The following is a 22,165-nucleotide window of genomic DNA, read 5'->3' as shown; positions in this document are numbered from 1 at the left end:
CAAGAGCTGAAAGTAACCACACAGGATATTCTGTTCATACAAATTCCTAACTGCATAGGTTATCATGGGAAGTCATGTCCTAAGGCCTATATGATAGATTAATCTTTACATTGACCAAGCCCTTTCCATTGTTTTTGTGCTTCTAGGATAAAAAGCTTAGAATGTCAGAATAAATCTTCTCTACACCTCCAGAGATAAACACCCGGTACCGGGGCCAGACCACCCCAACATGCCTTGCTGTTATCATTTACCTGCATACCTCTATACAGTTACTTGTATGTTAAGTGTTAACTATCCAGCACCCATCAATGTAAAAGAAGTATGCATCTCTCCATTTTTATTTTTCATTCAGTCCTAAAGATTTTCCTGCTTTGCGGTCTCCCACTTCCTTATCTACCACCAATGGATTTCAGAACCTTCCTTCCATATAGACTTTTTTTTTTTTTTAAATTTTGTCCTTTTTTTTTAATCTTTCTTTTTTTTAAAATATATTTTATTGATTTTTTTATAGGGAGGAAGGGAGAGGGATAGAGAGTTAGAAACATCGATGAGAGAGAAACATCGATCAGCTGCCTCCTGCACACCCCACACTGGGGATGTGCCCGCAACCAAGGTACATGCCCTTGACTGGAATCGAACTTGGGACCCTTGAGTCCGCAGGCTGACGCTCTATCCACTGAGCCAAACGGGTCAGGGCCTTCCATATAGACTTTTGATTTTACTAATATATAAACTAAACCACAAAACTGTTACTCCTTGGAGCATTTTCTCAATCCTTTGAAATTTTTGATTGCAGGTCTGGCCCTCAGCTTTGACTCAAACTCTTTGAACTTTTCTTTATGTTTGAACATCCTCATATTGTTTGATAAAAGCAATAAATGTCCCACAGCTTGACACTTTTATACTTTTAATCTATCTTCATTTTTCTCCTTCTGTAGTACCTGGGATTTCAGCTTTATTGTTTTATCCTTTCAAGTGCTTGTTTCTATAACTGCCAACACAAATGAACAAGTGGCTTTGATCTGCTCCTTTGGATTCATTCCTGTTGTCCTGAAAATAAGGCGCTCATCCTTATTTTGCCACAATCTTTGAATGCAGCTGTCTTAATCCAGGTGGGCTGCTGTAATGGAATACTACAAACTGGGCATCTAATAAACAATGGAAATTTATTTCTCATAGTTCTGGAGGCTGGGATATCCAAGATCAAGGTTCAGATTTAGTATCTGGTGAGGACCTGATTCCTACTTCACACTGTGTTCTCACATAGAAGAAGGGGCAAAGGCGTTCCATAGAGATTCTTTTATAAGGGCAGAATCCCATTCTTTTCTTTTTTTATTTTAAATATATTTTTGTATTGATTTCAGAGAGGAAGGGAGATGGGGAGAGAGATAGAAATATCAATGATGAGAGAGAATCATTGGTTGGCTGTCTCCTACATGCCTCCTACTGGGGATCAAGCCTGCAACCCAGGCATGTGCCCTGCCTGACCAGGAATTGAACCGTGACCTCTTGGTTCATTGGTGAATGCTCAACCATTGAGCCACACCTGCCGGGAAGGAGTCCCATTCTTTTTTTTTTGGAGTCATATTTATTGCAAATCCGGGACTATGAGGGGCCATTCCCCAAATCTCATAGTAATAAGATGGTCGCAAAACCAGACTTATACAGGCAAAAATCACAAAGGTATTGATTACATCCCAAGGTTTGGAATGAGGAACCTGATTTGCAAAAAGCAGTTTACAGAAACAGAAGCAGCATGTTATCTAAATTACAGTTTTGGGTCTCTTGGATCACTGAATTGACAGAAACACATTATCTAGAGCCCTCGGGTCTGAAATGAGGAACCTGGTCAGACTTAAGCATGTTATCTAAATTACAGTTTTGGGTCTCCGGAGCACTGAGTCAACAGGGACATGTTAACTGGAGCCCTCTGACCTTGGGATAAGTGTGCTGTCCTTCCCAGGTAAAGGAAAATGTGCTTTCTAAGACCAGTATGACCACAACCCATGGGATACTCACATTACAATCAATAGGGTATTTAATCGAATGGGATGATTTATATAATTCAGAAAATCAAAATAACTTAAAAGCAAATAAGTACAGAAGCTAAACAGCAGGGTTAAAGTTAAACTATAGTTTCTACTGGAGATGATCGCTACCATACTTCATTCCCCACTGGTTTTATGTGCATGAGTCAAATCATGGAGGAGTCCCATTCTTGAGGGCCCCTCCCTCATGACATAAACATTTTGCAAAGGCTCCACTTCCTGATACTGTTATGGGTTCAATCAACGAGATAGACCACCAACTCAGAATTTAAATTTAGGAGCCTTTATTAAGCTAGTCAGCTGACTACAGCGCATCCCTCCCCGCTCTGGGAGCCTCGAAGCTTGTAATGCCGACCCGAGGGTACAGCAAAGCCTTTTATCTGCAACACTACAAAGCATTTCCTGGCACTGGCAGAGTTCACACAAAGTTTACAAGTACGAATGGGGAGGTAAACGGAGTCACACCTGGCTGGGTTGAATCATAATACATTGTTTTTCTAAGACAATCTAGCAATTTTTTTCTGCCACGATCCCGGACCCTAATACAATTGGTAACCTTTCCATGCCTCAGTCCCTCCCCCTAGCACATTCCGTAACCCTTCCATGCCGCAGTCCCTCACCCTAGCACAATACATCACACTAAGAATTAGGTTTGGACATATGAGTTTGGGGGGTGAAGGGGCACACAAACATTCAGTCTGTAGCACGGACCAAAACAATTTTTAAAGTTCCTTTTGGTGAATGCAATGAACTTTGGGCATAGTTGAATGGGAACTAAAGTTAATGGTTTGCAAGCAAAGTCAGCAAGAGAGTTGGTTACTGTTTTCCCTTTGAAGAATCGGGAGCATGCTACCAGTTCAAAGGGACTTTTGCAGCTCCTCAACTTCTGAGAGCTGAAAGCAGAGGGTAGTTTGAACCACGTGAAATCACAGAGGCCGTAGGTCAAAAACAGTTGGCTACTGGCAACTTCCTGTGGCACAACCCTTTCCATTCAGTGGGGCATGACATTTCATAACTCTCCGATTTCCTCTTGGTTTTAGTTGCATTAGCTGTCCTGTCCGAGCAGTTGAACGCGCATCCAAGTCTCACTTGCATGAGACCAGACACCAAAGAATAAAGTTCAGGCTGGTTCTGCTCAAGCAGACATTTCCTTCCAAGAAGGCAGATTCAAACACTCTTTTGAAGACATATGGAAGCCTCCACAGGGGACAGGGACAAAAACTTTGTTTCTTACCACTATGTCCTTTTTGGAGATATAGTATCATCTTTCTTTCTTTCTCTCTCCCTTTCTTTCTTTCCTTTTTTCTTCTTTCCTTTTTTTTTGTATACAATTATCAAGAGAATAGTTTGAAAAGAAGAACCTGGTTTTTCGTGCTTCTTATTCTGATGTGTCATCCTTGCTGCCATGAGGAAATGCTATCAGTGTTGTACACGCTATTTCCAACTCTTTACTTCTCAGCTCACTTAATGTCATTTCATTTCTGGGAGAGAGGCCAGACGAGGACGTCCTTCAGGCTGAGGCAGGGCTCGAAGCGGCTCCGCACTATCCTGAGTTCCTTGGTGTTTTTGTTGTATCTCCACCTCGTGGTTGATGGGCACCTGCCACGTCCTGCTTGGCAAGATCCAGGAGTTGATCTCAGGTACTCTGCCCCCATTTCATCCCCAGGACCCCAAAGAGACTAGATTTGTTTACTCAAATTAGCATTGTTCTGTGGGCCTAACAACTAAAGCACACGAAACATTCGGGATCATTACATGACTAAATTGTCACTGTTTGAGTTAATAATTGTCATCCCATCCTTATCTTACAGAGAACCTTCATGTATCTTGGACTCTCAGACTAACCTTGGGAAAGAGAGCGCACAGGTATGTTGTATTATAATTTTTCACATCAGAGTTACTTTAATTTTCTCTCTCTTAAAGGGTGTAATTGTACTACATTTCAATTTTGTTTTTATTGAAATTTGACATCAAATTTTATCAATAGTAGATGTTGTACAATCTTTGTAATGTCTTTTTATTGTATTCATTCAATGGCAATATTTTCCTCTTAAAAGTGGGTTGGGTATAATATTCATAAGATTATAAAATAAGCACTCGTGCGCCGCCCTTTTTAAATGCTACAGGAATTTTACTTGCACTTTCAGAAATCTCTAGACCTTGGCCATGATCACTTCCTCCTTTCAAGCCTCTGTGGCAGTTTTTGCCCTGGTTACCCTGCATGTCAGTGCCCGGGATACATTTATAGCTGCCGTGTATGAACATGCTGTCCTAAGGCCAAAGGGCACAGAAACACCTGTTTCTCGGGACGATGCCTTGCTCCTTATGAACAAGAATATAGATATTCTGGAGAAAGCGATCAAGCAGGCAGCTGAGCAGGTATTCTTTTATTTCTACTAATCTTCACCCATGGCTGGGACATGAAATCTGGTGGAAGGTCGCAGTGTTGCATTGTCTGTGTTACACATGGAGACATACTTTTGATTGGACTTGTTTTGAATAGGGTGCTCAAATTATCGTGACTCCAGAAGATGCACTTTATGGATGGAAATTTACCAGGGAAACCATTTTCCCTTATCTGGAGGATATCCCAGACCCTCAGGTGGACTGGATTCCATGTCGAGACCCCCAAAGGTATTGTCTCTATCCTAGTTGTTTGTGCAAAAGTGCGGCAATTCTCTAAAATGCGCATGTTCACCACAGCAACATGATAAATCCTGAATTATCATGTATCTGGTGGTATGTTATTGGTATATTTATCTTGGCATTTGTTAGATTTAAAAAATTGCGCTTAGATACCATTTAATATCTTTATTCAATTTAGAGAAAATTTAGGACATTTCTAAGTAGGACTGCTGATGAAGGGGGAGAGGATCTCATGGATACAAGTTGTAAATTAATTTATGAAGTGGACAGTGGGTTGTGTTTGGAAAATATTTCCATGTCTCTATTTAAAGGTACCATGTTGCAATTGTATTGGAATCTGCTTCTCAGGCAGAAAGACCTCACTGTGTACGCTCTAGTGCAGCGGTTCTCAACCTGTGGGTCGCGACCCCTTTGGCGGTCGAACGGCCCTTTCACAGGGGTCGCCTAAGACCATCCTGCATATCAGATATTTACATTACGATTCATAACAGTAGTAACATTACAGTTATGAAGTAGCAACAAAAATAATTTTATGGTTGGGTCACAACATGAGGCACTGTATTTAAAGGGCCAGAAAGTTGAGAACCACTGCTCTAGTGAATCATAAGACTTATGCTATGAAACTTTGCATGTTCCTAGGCTCATAAAGGTAATTTTCCTGAGAAGAAGTAATCTAGGAATGTAATCTAGGAATCTAACACAACATATTTAATAGACATGGATGTATGTGTGATATACAAATCCTACTTCCTAATAAGACTTGGAGGTTATTGAGGTACAGATTGTATACTTCAAACCTTTCAGGGAAAGGTCTCTCACTCTATCCCACTTATTCTTACTCATCTCTCAAATCCTCTCACTCTGTTGCCCTCTCATACTCTCTCATTCTTTTACCTCAAGTGAAGTTTATGTAACATTCCTCTGCCATATTTTTGCTGGAGGATTATAGCTACCACACTTCTTTAGGCACTCCTGGTTATTCTGACATTTATATAAGGACTACCAGGAAAGGGCTTTTCTTTGCTCTAGGGAGATGAACTGCACACAGAAAAGAAAAAAAGAGAGAGAATACTGGGTTACATGACCTCGGACAATTTCCTCTTCCCACCCTTCCTGTCCTGAGCTGATTTCTCTATGGTGTTTGTAAGAAATTTTATTTCGTGTAAAAAAGAGGCCAATAGCTGGACAGTCTTTCTGAATAGAAGTTTTGGGAATTGGGATGGCCCATTTATTTTTAACCTCATGATATGATTGAGTTCTGGATTTCCTGTTAAAAACAACATATGATGCAAATGTATGGATGAGTCAAAGGTCACAGTAACTATGGGAACTAGTAAATGTGGGGGACAGGTTCTTCCATGTGGTTAGTAAGTGCCTCTTTCATAGCCCTACAGTAGACGAAAAACATTTTGACAGAAAATTGGCTTGCATTATCCTCAGATATAGTCAAATTTAAATAATTAATCTTTTCATTCATTCAACCATTTTTTAAAAATATTTTTTTTATTGCCGAAACCAGTTTGGCTCAGTGGATAGAACGTCGGCCTGCGGACTGAAGGGCCCCAGGTTTGATTTCAGTCAAGGGCATGTACCTTGGTTGCGGGCACATCCCCAATAGGGAGTGTGCAGGAGGCAGCTGATCGATGTTTCTGACTCTCTCTCTCCCTTCCTCTCTGTAAAAAAAATCAATAAAATATATTTTAAAAAATATTTTTTTATTGATTTCAGAGAAGAAGGGAGAGGGAGAGAGAGATGGAAACATCAGTGATGAGAGAGAATCATTGATCATTGGCTGCCTCCTGCCCAGCTCCCACCAGGGATTGAGCCCGCAACCTGGGTACGTGCCCTTGACCAGAACTGAACCCAGGAATCAAACCTAGGACCCTTTTGAGTCCGCAGGCCTGCACCCTATTTACTGAGCCAAACCAGCTAGGGCAGATTCCCTTCTTTTTACGGCCATGTACTATTCCATTGTATAAATGTACCCTAGCTTTTTTATCCAGTCATCCACTGACGGGCACTTGGGCTGTTTCCAGATCTTGGCAATTGTAAATAATGCTGCTATAAACAGAGGAGTGCATGTATTCTTTAGAATTGGTGTTTTGGGATTCTTAGGATCTATTCCCAGAAGTGGGATCACTGGATCAAAAGGAAGTTTTATTTTTAATTTTTTGAGGAAACTCCATACTGTTGCCCACAGTGGCTACCCCAGTCTGCATTCCCACCAGCAGTGTACAAGGGTTCCCCTTTCTCCATATGCTCGCCAGCAGCTGTTGTTTATTGACTTATTGATGGTAGCCATTCTGGCAGGTGTGAGGTGAATCTCATTGTGGTTTTAATTCTCTGATGATTAGTGATGTTGAGCATTTTTTCATATATCTATTGACCATCTATCTGCCCTATTGTTATTATTATTTATATATGAAGTAACTAAATACTTTTTAAAGTTGAAATGCCTTTTTTATTGAGATATAATTGGCATATAACATTGTGTAAATTTAAGGTGTATCATGTGTTAAATTGATACGTTTATATATTGCAATATGATTACCACCATAGGTCCAGTTAATCCCTCTAGCATGTCATATAACTATCATTTCTTGTTGTGGTGAGGACAATTAAAATCTAGTCTCGCCCTGACCGGTTTGGCTCAGTGGATAGAGCGTCGGCCTGTGGACTGAAGGGTCCCAGGTTGGATTCCAGTCAAGGGCATGTACCTTGGTTGCGGGCACATCCCCAGTAGGGGGTGTGCAGGAGGCAGCTGATCGATGCTTCTCTCTCATCGATGTTTCTAACTCTCTATCCATCTCCCTTCCTTTCTGTAAAAAATCAATAAAATATATAGTTTTTAAGAAAAGATCTAGTCTCTAAGCAACTTTAAAGTCTATAATACAATATTATTATCTGTATGCTGTGCATTAGACCTTCAAGACTTATTTACCTACTAGTTGCAAGTTTGTACTCTTAAACCACATATTCTCAATTCCCCTATCTTCTGGCCCCTGGTAACCACTATTCTACTCTGTTTCTGTGAATTCAGTCTTTTTAGATTCCACAAATAAGTGATATTATACAGTATTTGTCTTTCTCTGTCTGACTTATTAAAATCTCTTCATTAAAATTTGATTTAGATTTGGTCACACACCCATACAAACAAGACTCAGCTGCCTGGCCAAGAACAACTCTATCTATGTCTTGGCAAATATTGGGGACAAAAAGCGATGTAATTCTCAGGACTCCACATGTCCTCCTAATGGCTATTATCAGTACAATACCAACGTGGTGTATGATGCAAAGGGACAGTTGGTGGCACGTTACCACAAGGTAAGAGAGAGTGGGTATGTAGAATGATGACTGTTATGAGAGGGATGAATGCTGTGTTAAGTATTTTGAGCTTTATTCCCCATATATGATGTTATTAGAGATTTTTTGTTAGGCAAACACTAAAGAAAGTCACATTTTAGAAAAAACTAATCTGGGAAAAAATGTAGGCAAAGAGCTATTAGAAAGATGTTGCAATAGTCCATGATTGAGATAAATCATTCTGTGTATAAAAACATAATTTTAATATTAATTCAAAGGATACCAAGGTGACTGCGGTCTGGATACCTTTTAATACTGAAATGATATAAAGATGTTTCCAAATTGCATGAATGAGTTTTACAGAAGTTAATTTCCCTGTTTTCTATCAAATTACAAAAACTATCTTTCCCTTTATTTTTCATACCAGTTAACTGAATTACCCTCTTATGAATTTAAGGTTAGATCAGAAAATTTTTACTTTAAACTCTGAATTAAAAGAGCAAAATAACCTTTAGCCATAATTTTATACCAAATTGGCAGGGAGAGAGCCAGCCTTCTAAGTGGATATGGGATATGCATGTCAGTGTGCACATCCTCTTCCACACCCACCCACACTTTTTCTAAGCATCTTAAATTGTATCTTTTAACAATTTCTCCACCCAGAATCTTTTGAGTGGAGAAATAATCTGCTGGAAGTCCCAGTTGAAATGTAAGGAGTGATATTAACCCAATTGTTTTTCAATGCTTTTGATCACATACTGCTACAGAAAAAAAATTGTTTATTTATTTTTCTATTTCTAAATAAAACACAGTCCTAGTGGTTTGGCTCAGTGGATAGAGCGTTGGCCTGCAGACCGAAGGGTCCCAGGTTCAATTCTGGTGAAGGGTATGTCCCTCGGTTGCAGGCTTCTCCCGGGTCCAGGCCGTGGTGGGGGCTCCTGCAGAAGGCAACCCATTGATGTGTTTCTCTCACATCGATATTTCTCTCTGTCTTTCCCATTCTTTTTCATAATCCCTAAAAATCAATGAAAAAATATCCTTGGGTGAGGATTAAAAAAACAAAACAAAAATAAGTAAGTAAGTAAGTAAGTAAGTAAATAAATAAATAAATAAAACAATCACATAACTTTCAGTTTCCTTCATTTCCTTACAGTTTCCTTCATTTTGTGGGTTTTGACAACTTCTTTTCATTTATAATTTCAGCAATTTTGAAAGTTCTGAAATTATTTTGGATGGGACACTATAAAGAGGGAGGTAGCATTCCTCATCCACTGAACAGATGCTTATTGTGCATCTATTATGTTTCTGGGGGTCAGGGCTTCAATAATAGCATTCTTCTTTGGATCCCTGACACCTAGAAACATTAAAAAAGCTTCTTCAGCTTTTAAGAAAGTCATAACCTATAATTTATGGAAGGTTATCTGTCTTCTAATTTGGGCAGGCTGGGGTTGGGGAGGAGATATTATATTCCTTTTCCTTGGCCTTTTACTTCCAATAACCAGTCTCATTCACTGCCTATAGAGTCTCAGTTGTTGACCATAATAACCAAATCTAGTATTGGAGGGGTTTTTTTTTTTTCTTCTTTTTCTTTCTTTCTTTCTTTTTTTTTAACAAGTCATCTCTTCAGTAAAGAAGCTTTTCCTGGTTTTGTCTTATGCATTTGTTACAGTACCACCTCTACTCTGAGCCTCAGTTTGATGTCCCTGAAAAGCCAGAGCTGGTGACTTTCGACACCACCTTTGGAAGGTTTGGCATTTTCACATGCTTCGATATACTCTTCCACGACCCTGCTGTGGCCCTGGTGAAAGACTTCCATGTGGACACCATACTGTATCCCACAGCGTGGATGAATGTTTTGCCCCTATTGACAGCTATTGAATTCCACTCAGCTTGGGCTATGGGCATGAGAGTTAATCTTCTTGCGGCAAATATACACCATGTGCAACAAAATATGACAGGTAATTTATGACCAGATGAGGTTTGCAGATAATACTTCTAAATGCAGAGAAGCTAATGCCTCAGATGTGAGCTGTCATAACTTTTTGCTTCTTTATAGGGACTAACCACTATATTTTTCAACTTTTCGCACATACACTCAAAGCCTAGTGACTGATTTTTAAAAAACATATTTTTGGGAGAGATCAACCAAAGGACTTGTATGCATGCATATAAGCCTAACCAATGGACACAGATACCAGGGGAGTGAAGACATGAGTGGGGGGATGGGGGGGCAATGGGGGGGATAAGGACACATATGTAATATCTTAATCAATAAAGAAAAAATATTTTTTTTAAATTTATTTCAGAAAGGAAGGGAGAGAGAGAGATAAAAACATCAATGATGAGAGAGAATCACCGATTGGCTGCCTTCTGCATACCCCCAACACCCCCAACTGGAGATCAAGCCTACAACCCAGGCATGTGCCCTTGACTAGAATCAAACCCAGGACCCTTCAGTCCGCAGGCTGATGCTATCCACTAAGCCAAACAGGCTAGGGCCCTAGTGACTGATTTGAGCAGCTATGGTCACATTAAGACCTTTCTGTGCATTATTTCTTTATCCTCACAACAACTCTGAGAGATGAGTACTACCATCCACTTTTATAGGTTAGAAACCTGAGACACAGAGCATGCAAGTAACTTGCCAAAGGCTACCAGCTAGTGCAGGGGTCCTCAAACTACGGCCCGTGAGACACATGCGGCCTGCCGAAAACATTTGTTTTTTTACTTCAAAATAAGATATGTGCAGTGTGCATAGGAATTTGTTCATAGTTTTTTTTTAAATTATAGTCCGGCCCTCCAATGGTCTGAGGGACAGTGAACTGGCCCCCTGTTTAAAAAGTTTGAGGACCCCTGAGCTAGTGAGTGGCAAAGCATGGAAGTAAACATGATTTGCTCAAACATTGGCAAAGGACAGAGGAGCGTATTAATTGGTATGTTGTTTGGAACAATTTACCTTCACAGTAAAAAGTAGCTTAAAACAACAAACATTTATTATCTCACCTTTTCTATCGGTCACTATTTGGGACTAGCTTAACTGGGGGATCCTGGCTCAGACTATCTCCTTGGGTTACATCAAGCCCTTAGCTGGGCTAATGGTCATCTGAAGCCTTGAGTGGGGCTGGCAGGCCTGTTTCCAGGAGGTCTGCCTCACATGGCTGTATAGGCAGGATCCCTTAGTTCAGCGGTTCTCAACCTGTGGGTCGCGACCCCTTTGGCAATCGAGCAACCCTTTCACAGGGGTCTCCTAAGACCATCCTGCATATCAGATATTTACATTACAATTCATAACAGTAGCAACATTACAGTTATGAAGTAGCAACGAAAATAATTTTATGGTTGGGTCACAACATGAGGAACTGTATTTAAAGGGCCAGAAGGTTGAGAACCACTGCCTTAGTTCCTCAGGGACTATGGGCAGGAGACCTTCATTTCTTGCCACTTGGGCCTTTCCATAGGCTTTGTGATGTATCCTCATGACATGGCAGCTGACTTTCTTTAGATCGATGATAGATAGATAGATAGATAGATAGATAGATAGATAGATAAAGAGTGAGTGAGAGAGAGTGGGAGCTGCACTGCTGTTTTTATTAATCACACACCGTCACTTCTGCCGTGTTCCATTCATTAGAAGTGAGTTGCAAAGTCCAGCCTACACTCAAAGGGAAAGGAATTAGACCTACCCATTGGAGAGAAGAGTGTTGAAAAATTTGGGAGTGATATGGAAACACCAGCATAGTGGGGACCAGGAGAGAATTTTGTATTACCGTTCCCTACCTTTCATGTACTCCCAAATACAAAGACTTTTATATTGGTTTTAATTTTCCACAATGCTCATAAACATTCCTGTTACAGTCAAAGTTTATTTGACACCAGACATCAAACGTCTATTATACTCCCTCAGTAGAGAACAGGAGAAGCGCTTGGGTGTTCCCTGTAACTAGAAGCCTGTGTGCTGTCTCGTTGGGACCAACGTGGTGATGCGACCATGTGCTCAGTTCTGATGGGGAAACTGGCAGTGTTGGTTTTGTATTAAAAACACCCTTTTTCCATTCGCAGGCAGTGGTATTTATGCACCACATTCGCCCCGAGCATACCATTATGATATGGAAACAGACTCGGGAAGGCTCCTTCTTTCAGAAGTGGATTCGCGTCCCCGAACCTCTCCTGCCTACCCCACAGCCGTGGACTGGAGTGCCTATGCCACAAACATCAAACCATTCCCAGTCCAGAAAAATACTTTCAGTGGGTTTATTTCCCGAGATGCATTCAACTTCACAGCACTTTTTGAAAGTGCAGGAAATCTTACAGTCTGTCACAAAGATCTCTGCTGTCATTTAAGCTACAGAATGTTAAGAAAAGAAGAGAATGAAGTGTATGTTCTAGGAGCTTTCACAGGACTTCACGGCCGAAGGAGAAGAGAGTACTGGCAGGTAATCTCAGCTCAGGTGAAAGGGAGCGCTTAGGTATCAGTAAGTTATAGGGTTCGCCTTCCATGTTTGCCCCAGGGAGCCAAGTGCTTTTTCTCTGCATGACTCCACGCATTGCCAGTACAGTATTACACATGCACACACACACATACACACACACACACACACACACACACACGCTAGGAGTAAAAATGATATTTGCAATAGAAGTTAACTATAATCGGATTGCTTGCTTAGAGCACATCCTATCTAATAATAGACAAACACGGTAATTGACCGTACTTGCGCTACGCCTCCCATTGGCTAATCAGCATGATATGCAAATTAACCGCCAACAAAGATGGCGGCTAATTTGCATGTACTGGCTGGGAGCGAAGACTGAAGACACCGTAGAAGGAAGCCAAGCAAAGGAGCTGAGGTAGCAGAGACGGGCGGGAGAGAAGCGGCAGAGATGGGTGGGGTAGGAGCCGCAGAGACGGGCGGGGTAGGAGCCACAGAGATGGGAGCGAAGCCCTATTCTTGCAGGAATCCTCCTGCAACGGGCCTCTAGTTCAGGGGTGGGCAAACTTTTTGACTCGAGGGCCACAATGGGTTCTTAAACTGGACCGGAGGGCCGGAACAAAAGCATGGATGGAGTGTTTGTGTGAACTAATATAAATTCAAAGTAAACATCATTACATAAAAGGGTACGGTCTTTTTTTTTTTAGTTTTATTCATTTCAAACGGGCCGAATCCGGCCCCCGGGCCGTAGTTTGCCCACGGCTGCTCTAGTTTAAGAGAATATTTATTAACCTGACCATGATGATTTTCTATTTGACTAATGAACTAGTTTACATATTATAGTGAACCTCAATAAAGCTTTCTTATGTAGTTTTTCCAATGTATTTGAATATAAACAAGTTTTGTTTTAACTTTTAAAGTCAACACTGAGTAGGGATATCACTTTGACCTTAGTCTCTCTTGTCATCAGATGTTTTTTCATTTTATTTCTTTCCAATGACAAATATTTAAAATTCAAACTTTCATATAGTGTTGCCTATGCATTTGTATCTCATTATACTCTGTATCCCACTGCCCTCTCTTATACAAAAGATATGGAGGAAAAGGGATGGTCAAAATTTTAAACATAATATTAGCTTTAGTACTACTGTTGCAGAGAGATCTCTACTCTCTTGGGCCAACTAATAATCTGATGCGCCAAACTAATGGTTTAGGTCTAATTCTAAACTGACTTCTTTCTTTCCATCCATTTGTTGCCCAGGAGGTGGGCTTGGTTCTCAAATCATTGGCATTTCCAATAAAGCTGTTAATAATAAGAAACATGATCCAAATCTTTTATCAAATGAGGAAATAGTTACTTTGCTATAGTTATAAACTGAGTCAACCATTCTAGTACAAGTAAGATGTAAGGCATTGCATTTTATCTACATCTGTTCTACATAGGTATGCACCATGCTGAAATGCAAAACGACTAATCTGGCAACTTGTGGACAACCGGTAGAAACAGCTTTGACAAGGTTTGACATATTCTCCCTAAGTGGTACATTCAGAACAGAGTATGTTTTTCCTGAAGTGCTACTTACTAAAGTTCAACTGTCACCTGGAAAATTTGAGGTAGGAGGACTTGAAGAGTATTTTTATTTTATCTGTTCTCTGAAGCCAAACAAAGTAGGTTATGGCAACTGTATCACTTAAATTTAACTGTGTAGCCAACTTCCTCAGACCTTAATGGCTTTAGATAATAACCATTTTTAGCTGGTACTTTGTGGTTGACTCTGTGAACTGACTGTGGCTAGGCCGTTCTGGTTTGGAACAGGCTTCGCTGGTCTTGGCTGGGCTCATTCATGCATCTGCCACTAGCTGGTGATTGGGCTGGTTTGTGATGGCCTTGTCTTTGACAGCTGAATGATTGGGGCCACTCTCTCCCTGTGTTCTCTCCTCTCCCAGCAAGCTTGGACTTGAAGGAGTCCAAGAGCATCAAGAGGGAAAGCCACAATGGGCAAGTTTTTCTCGAGTCTCTGCTTACACCATGTTTGTGAATGTCTCATTAGCTAAAGCAAGTCACATGCCCAAAGTAGTTTCAAAGGTTAGAGAAATAAATGATACAGATCTCTCAATGGATAGAGCTGTAAAATCACATTGCAGAAGGGCATGCATAAAGGGGGAGGAAATATCTGGGCCATTTTTACATTTACAGCAAGTAATTCTAAAGTGATGACACTTGGTTGGAATAACATGATAAGATACCTAGAACCTGTGAGCTCAAGGCCCCATTTGTTGAAAAATATTTGTTTACAGATTTTCAATGTCCTTTTGTTGCATGTGGAAACAAATGTAAAATCAGATATTTATTTTACAAATTATAGTGGCTATAACCAAATTAATTTATAAATTAAGCTGGTCTCAAATTAGAATTAAGACGGTAGGTTTTTATCTGCTAGTCCACACACACTCAACCAGTTTGAACCTTCATGTCTTCTCTGAGTTGTGGCAAACAGAGGCAGGATTACAGTAACGAGGGTACAGTCACTGCATTTTTTATAAGAAAAATAAGATCTACATTAATTCACCTAAAGCATTAATCAAGAAAGTCTTTAAAATGCAGATTGCTGATGGTCAAGCCTGCCTGTATTATCAGATTTGGATATATCATATTTATAAAAATATTTAATTCTATGAAACCAACAGAATGGTTTCTCTTAAAGCTGAGAAACCCAGGGAACAGGAATCCTTGGTTGCCTTACAACCTAGTTAGGTAGAATGTCATGAGCAAATGAAGCTGGAATAAAAGCTTAAATGCCAAGTACAGAAAATTATAATCAGATATGAAGTGAGGGCTCTGGAACTGTAATCTAGCAGTTCAAAGGTGGCCAGGCTGGTACAAATAAGTATAGATGAATTGAAAATATGTGAGGCCACTTCAAGTGAGAGAAAGGAGAGCAGGGTTCATACAGATCAGGGGTCAGGTAGTATGGGGACCCTGTATTCTCATAATCCCTGCCATGTAAACTGAACACACAATCTAATCTATAGTCTTCTGGGTAGTACTTTGATATTATCCCCCTCCCCGCTTGTCATGTATGCATAGAAATGTATCTGTTTCATTGAGAAATTACCCTAGAGTGAGACTGAGCACTTAGGTCACAAAAGCATCGCATTTACGGAGAAAGACAAAAAACTTATGGAGTTTTCCAGACCAGATTAAAAGTCCAGAGCCAGAGCCCTGACTGGTGGTCCAATTGGTTGGAGCATTGTCTGGTACACCAAAAGGTGGTGGACGGATTTGGTATCCAGGGTGTGAGTTTGATCCCCAGCCAGAGCATATGTGGGAGGCAACCAATCGATGTTTCTCTCTCACATTGATATCTATCCTCCCTCCCTATCTCTAAAAATCATTTTTAAAATAAGTCCTGAGCCAGAAATGCCATTTTACTTTCACTCTGAACCATGTTGGTATTTGGAGAAGTTGGATAGTGGTAGTTGATGAGGGGGTGGAGAGCATGAAGAAACTAGGTCATAGTTATTTACTTTGTTTGTCTTACTTTAAAAAAAAAAAAAAAAGACCCCAAATGGTTTTAGGTAGCTGGGAACAACAATTAGAGAATGATACAAGAGAGCAAATAGTTAAATGCTTAACAGTATAGTATTTGTAGGTCTCAACTCAACAATTCTCAGAACTTGTCACACTGTCTCCCATGCCTGGGCACTGGCCCTTCATTCTTTCATGGAAGGGGTAAGGGAGGGAGGGAGGGAGGGAAGGAGGGAGGGAGGAAGGAAGGAAGGAAGGAAGGAAGGGAGGGAGGGAGGGAGGGAGGGAGGGAGGGAGGGAGGGAGGGAGGGAGGGAGGGAGGGAGGAAGGAGTTGCACTATCCTTTAAGTTGGGTACTTTATGATACATTTATCATTTGGATCATGTCTCATCTTCTCCAGCTTATTTGTTGAAAGAAGAAATAAGATATAGTTTACATCAAAAAGATATAAAAGATGCACTTGCCAGCTGGTAGGCAGGGTTTTGGTGTAACAATGCTTGGAGGGAGCTCCATGGCCAGAGTACTGGTCTTCATTTCTCAAGTAGAGATTCCCTATGGCATTACTTACCCTGAAGTTCATCATATTCTAATGAGCAGACACTAACCAAACTCACAAGATGACAACAGAGAGGACCAATTCATTACTTTTAAAAATAGATTCACTTACCTGGAGAAAAATAACTTTTGCTTCAAGAAGGCTATCCATTGGCAAGTCCTCTCAAACACTGAAGCTATGGATCAGAAGTTTGTTTTGTGAGCACAGGATTAAAACAAAAGGGACTGGGTATTCATGGAACAGATTATCATAAAGCCATGCAAGCCTAAGATAAGGTGCTTCTCCTCTGCAGGGCTGGTTATCTGAGACCACATTGAATCTGGGTGCTTACTTTCTTCAAAAAGGCTAAATAAACCAAAATCAAATCTTGATTCAAAAAAATTATTTTCCTAGAGACCTTTCAAGTCATGGCCTTTCTGTTAACATTGTTTTTAGAGTGATCAGAAGATAGGTTTGCATATATATATATATATATATATATATTTCAGAGAGGAAGAAAGAGGGAGAGAGAGATAGAAGCATCAATGATGAGAGAGAATCATTGATCAGCTGCCTCCTGCACACCCCACACTGGGGATTGAGCCCGCAACCCAGGCATATGCCCTGACTGAGAATCAAACTGTGATCATAGGTCATAGGTTGACGCTCAACCACTGAGCCATGCTGGCCAGGCAGAAGACAGGTTTTTTATATGAGTCACGCTAGCCATGTCTGCTGGAGTACTACTATTTCCTTGACTGATGCACTCACCTCAGAAAATATTTACACATTATCTTACAGGATCACTTCTGCAGGGATTTCAACACATTTGCTGTGTGTCTTTCCCCACCCCTAGTTTTATGCTAAAAATGTGAAATGTCATTGACCATAACCACAAATGTAGGAAATATCTTGCTGTAATGTTTTAGGGAACTTCATGCAAGTCAGTTAAATTTAACCTCTGAATTTCCTATCCATGAAAGGCATAGAATATCTTTCTCACTGATTTGGTGAGGTTCAAATGTGATAATTCATGTGAAAGCATTTAGTGAACAGGGAAGCATTATACAAATATCAGGATGCATTTTTAAGTTCTTAGTATTAAAGGTTTATCTTAACCAAGTTCACTAACCACTGGGAGGAAAAGCTTGCCAGAAATAGGCCACAGGATTGGAAGAATAGATCAATGTGCCAATGGGCTGGAGACCAGGACCCTTTTCAGATCCAGTAAATCAGAATCTCGTGAAGGTGGGACCTGTACTTTTTCAGATTTCCACAGGTGATTTTGATGGGTAAGAACTACCAGTGTAAGGGACTAATCAAATATATTTAGTATACAGTGCTTAAGTGGCTAGTGAATTGTGTAGTGTATTTTAGGAAAAAGCCTATATAATAAAAGGCTTATATGCAAATTGACTGAATGGCAGAACGACTGGTTGCTATGACATGCACTGACCACCAGGGGGGCAGATGCTCAATGCAGGAGCTGTCTCCTGGTGGCCAGTGTGCTCCCACAGGGGGAGTGCCACTCAGCCAGAAGTCCTGAGCCAGGCTCATGGCTGGCGAGCACAGTGGCATTGGCAGGAGCCTCTCCCACCTCTGCAGCAGCACTAAAGATGTCTGACTGACAGCTTAGGCCCGCTCCCCGCGGGGGTGGGGGAGTGGGCCTAAGCTGTCAGTCAGACATCCCCTGAGGGCTCCTGGACTGCGAGAGGGTGCAGGCCAGGCTGAGGGAACCCCCCAACTGCACAAATTTTATGCACCAGGTGTCTAGTGTCTCATAAGAAACCAGTAGAGCCGAAACCAGTTTGGCTCAGTGGATAGAGTGTCGGCCTGCGGACTGAAAGGTCCCGGGTTCGATTCTGGTCAAGGGCATGTACCTGGGTTGTGGGCACTTCCCCAGTCGGGGATGTGCAGGAGGCAGCTGATCGATGTTTCTCTTTCATCGATGTTTCTAACTCTCTATCTCTCTCTCTCTTCCTCTCTGTAAAAAATCAATAAAATATATTTAAAAAAAAAAAAGAAACCAGTAGAAAAGCTAGAACTACTTAATCAAAATAGGACTATTTAAAAAATATTATTCTGCTTGTAATGCATATTTTCATGAAACTGACTATCCTTTTTCCACTGTTTCTTTAGGTACTAAAAGATGGGCGTTTGGTAAACAAGAATGGACCCTCTGAACCTATTCTGACAATGTCACTCTTTGGGAGATGGTACACTAAGGACTCACATTCCAGCTCAGGAGGGATCAGCAATTTGGAAACAACTAACTTGCTAATAGCCACTTTTTTAATGATCATAGCTTTGCAAATATTATGATGGTATAGGACATCACTTTTTCACATTTATTTTTGCAGCATATATTTTGCTAAATGTGTTTATCAGCTTTTCAAGTTTACTAAGAAACTTTGAAGGGCGATCTCAATGGTATAGACCAGTGATGGTGAACCTATGACACGCGTGTCAGAGGTGACACGCGAACTCATTTTTTTGGTTGATTTTTCTTTGTTAAATGGCATTTAAATGTATAAAATAAGTATAAAATATAAATCTTTGTTTTACTATGGTTGCAAATATCAAAAAAATTCTATATGTGACACGGCACCAGAGTTAAGTTAGGGTTTTTCAAAATGCTGACACGCCGAGCTCAAAAGGTTTGCCATTACTGGTATAGACCAATGATTTCCAAATATGTACATTTCTCATCTTGAATTATTTTTAAGTATTATGGTAATTTTTTCCCCTGGTACTTAGGTCAGATAAAGGAGGATCAAATCTTAGCTCTAACTGTATTTGCTGTGACCTTGTGTGTGCTGATGTGCATGAGGGGCAGAGTGAGAGCTTCAGGGTCATTGTAAGCAGAGTTTTGGCCTTTGAAGACAGAGAGTCTTATGACTGAATCCCATTTAACATTAAAGACAATTTGCATTCACCTACTTTTCTGTGCTAATGATTAGGGGGAAATTTGCTTCCCAATCAGATGGTAATATTGAAGTTTATCTTCACAATGAAAGTTGTTTTGAGATGTTCTAGAAGCAATAAGAGCTAGTCCAGGTTCATATCAAAGGAGACCTGACTCAGGGCTTTCATAGCCTTGAACTATCTCACCTGAAAGCTGTGGTATAATTTAACAGGCTCCAAATCCCATAAGAAAAAGGTCATGACTGTTAATAGTAACACTGTTTTCAGCATTGGGTAGTCTGCTTTAAAAAATTATATATATATATATATATATATATATATATATATATACACATATATATATATTGCTACTCCAAATACAGTGTATTTGTTACAGATCATTTAATGCAAATATTCTTAAAATTAAGGAAATAAACTTTCAGAAATTTTTAGATTTCATATCTCCAAAATTATTTTAAGCCTAATACTTGCACATTAAAATATCACAATTGAGGCGTTTTAGCTTTGTTTTTATATATTGTATATATACTCCTTATAGATTAAACTTGAATCTTCTATTAAAATGCAGTAGGCAGCCCTAGCCGGCTTGGCTCAGTGGATAGAGCATCAGCCTGTGGACTGAAGGGTCCCACGTTCAATTCCAGCCAAGGACACATGCCTGGGTTGCGGGCTCGATCCCCAGTGGGGAGCATGCAGGAGGCAGCCGATCAATGATTCTCTCTCATCATTTCTGTTTCTGTTTCTCTCTCCTTCTCCTTTCCTCTCTGATATCAATAAAGAAATGTATTTTTTTAAAAAATGCAGTAGGCAATGAACCTAAAAAACAGTGGGTGGCAGTTGCTCCATAGAAGACAATGTCAAGTGGAGGAAAAAGAGAGGAGGCAAGCCATGCTGGGCTCAAAGAGAGAGCCTGCCTGGGGCTTAGAAATTGCAAAGCCCTATGGAGTTTCCTTATGAAACAGAACTTATTAAAAAAACAAATGCATATTCAAAATTATTTTTAAATTATTATGAAATTGTTCCCCACATACAGATATGTGTAAAGGATTGCATATTAGTCATCTGTGTACCCACTGCTCAGTTGTACAATAACAGGTTATGAATAGAGTGGCATCTTTTGTATCGTCCTCTGATCACATTCTCCTCCTTTCCCTGTTTTCTTCCACCAGAGGAAATCAACATCCTAATATTTTTCTAGATCACTCCCAGGATGTCTTGGTAGTTTATTACATATGTACATAGCCCTACTTATTACTATTTTGTTTTTGTGTGTATATATATGGTATCAAATTATACATAACATTCTGCATAGTTCTTATTTTTATATTGAACATTGCAAACTTAATCCATGTAAATGAGCATTGCTCTATTTCATGCATTTTCACTGCTATATGATGTACAATTATATGAATGTGTCAGTTATTAAGCTATTAAGAAGCCAACCCACCCTTCTATATTCTTTGTGATTCTGGGGCTGGGTTTAGGCAAACATACTTCTTTGCAGATGACTCCCTGTCAGTTCTCCAATAGGGGAGTGTTAGAGGAATATGGAAGAATAGAGGAAGAGAGAAAAGGCTTACTCCTTTCTGTTTGCTCACCTATCAGTGTTGTCTCCTCAACAGTTTTTGTACCTAATAGCCTATTTTGTTCCAGTAGCACTTGGTTCTAGTTTTCTGTTTTTCCCATACTCTCACACCCAAAGTCATTGTCCTCCTTCAAACATACCAGCACCAGCACGTGCCTCCTCAAGAGATTTGAGTCCCAGCTACATGGGTCCTCTTCTGAGGACTTGGTTCATCAGCACCAGCTGGAGAGGGCCCTCTCCTCAGGGGGCTGAGCCTTAGCTCCCCAGGGTCCTTCTAACACCCTCCTCTTCCTTTTGTTTACAAATACCAGAAATGGTAGCTGCTTTCTGTAGTTGCTGTGTTATCCCAGTGTTCCTTTTTTTTTTTTTTTTTTTTTTGTCTTTCATTCATCAAATACCTGTGTAACCAAAACCCAGTATTAAATTCTCTTAAAATAACCAGTGTGGATTCTATTTTTCTGGTTGCGCATTGCCTGATACAATGGATAAAACAATATTTATCTGTCCTTTCTTTTATTGATGAATATGATGAGCATGGCCCAGCCTGCTGCACTGAAATCATCTTAAGTGAACCTGATGATGTAATTAATAAACAAAAGGTGGAAGCGTTCAACGGTAGTATAGTGACAGTCCCAGGCACGTTGTCATGACCTCTCACCCAGTCATCAGTAAAAAAGCAGCAGTCCCATTGTCTGGCTTTCTCTGACCTGCCAGGTTCTTTACTCCATGAGGGCAGCTAAAATCATGATCTTTGGGTGCATCTCTGTGAGAACATGGCTTTGTGGCCACTTATATCCTCGATCTCAAGGGTTCATGTTAGAAGTAACAGGAGGCTGGATCATAGTGAGTCTTGTAGGTATTGCAAGAACTTGGCTTTTTATTCTAAGTGAAGTAGGATGCCATTGAAAAGTTTTGAGCAGTGACACAATTAATTTTACATTTTAATAGGATCACTCTGACTGTGTTGAGCAAAAGTAGAAGTAGTGGTTCAAAAACCAAGCAAGGAGGTATTGAAATAATCCAGGCCATAAAGACTTACAGGCTAAAGATCACCTGAGTGAACTGTGTGTAGAGTGAAAGGCAAAGATAGAAGTAAGGATAATATCAAGGGCTTTCACATAAAAAGCTGGAAGAGTAAATAAGTCATTAACTTAGATCTGAAA

At 40.3% G+C, this 22,165-nt stretch overlaps 1 protein-coding gene across 2 annotated transcripts in view; it reads left to right on the top strand.

Moving 5' to 3' along the window:
• Positions 1-21,440, top strand: part of LOC132236895 (pantetheine hydrolase VNN2-like) — a 31,136-nt gene extending 9,696 nt beyond the window's left edge. The window contains exons 2-10 of one of the 2 annotated variants that reach the window (XM_059700360.1): positions 3,539-3,688; positions 3,860-3,914; positions 4,196-4,427; positions 4,552-4,682; positions 7,826-8,018; positions 9,667-9,955; positions 12,057-12,430; positions 13,871-14,041; positions 18,632-21,440. In XM_059700360.1, the coding sequence (XP_059556343.1) occupies positions 4,215-4,427; positions 4,552-4,682; positions 7,826-8,018; positions 9,667-9,955; positions 12,057-12,430; positions 13,871-14,041; positions 18,632-18,814 (1,554 nt within the window). In that variant the 5' untranslated portion in view covers positions 3,539-3,688; positions 3,860-3,914; positions 4,196-4,214 and the 3' untranslated portion in view covers positions 18,815-21,440. The remainder of the gene's footprint in view (positions 1-3,538; positions 3,689-3,859; positions 3,915-4,195; positions 4,428-4,551; positions 4,683-7,825; positions 8,019-9,666; positions 9,956-12,056; positions 12,431-13,870; positions 14,042-18,631) is intronic. The other variant, XM_059700361.1, reaches the window with a different exon arrangement.
• The last annotated feature ends 725 nt before the right edge of the window (positions 21,441-22,165 follow it).

This window comes from Myotis daubentonii, chromosome 6 (assembly GCF_963259705.1).
Source record: "Myotis daubentonii chromosome 6, mMyoDau2.1, whole genome shotgun sequence".
Lineage (NCBI taxonomy): Eukaryota > Metazoa > Chordata > Mammalia > Chiroptera > Vespertilionidae > Myotis > Myotis daubentonii.
Note: the sequence above shows the minus strand (reverse complement) of the source record. Positions and strands in the feature narration are given on the sequence as shown.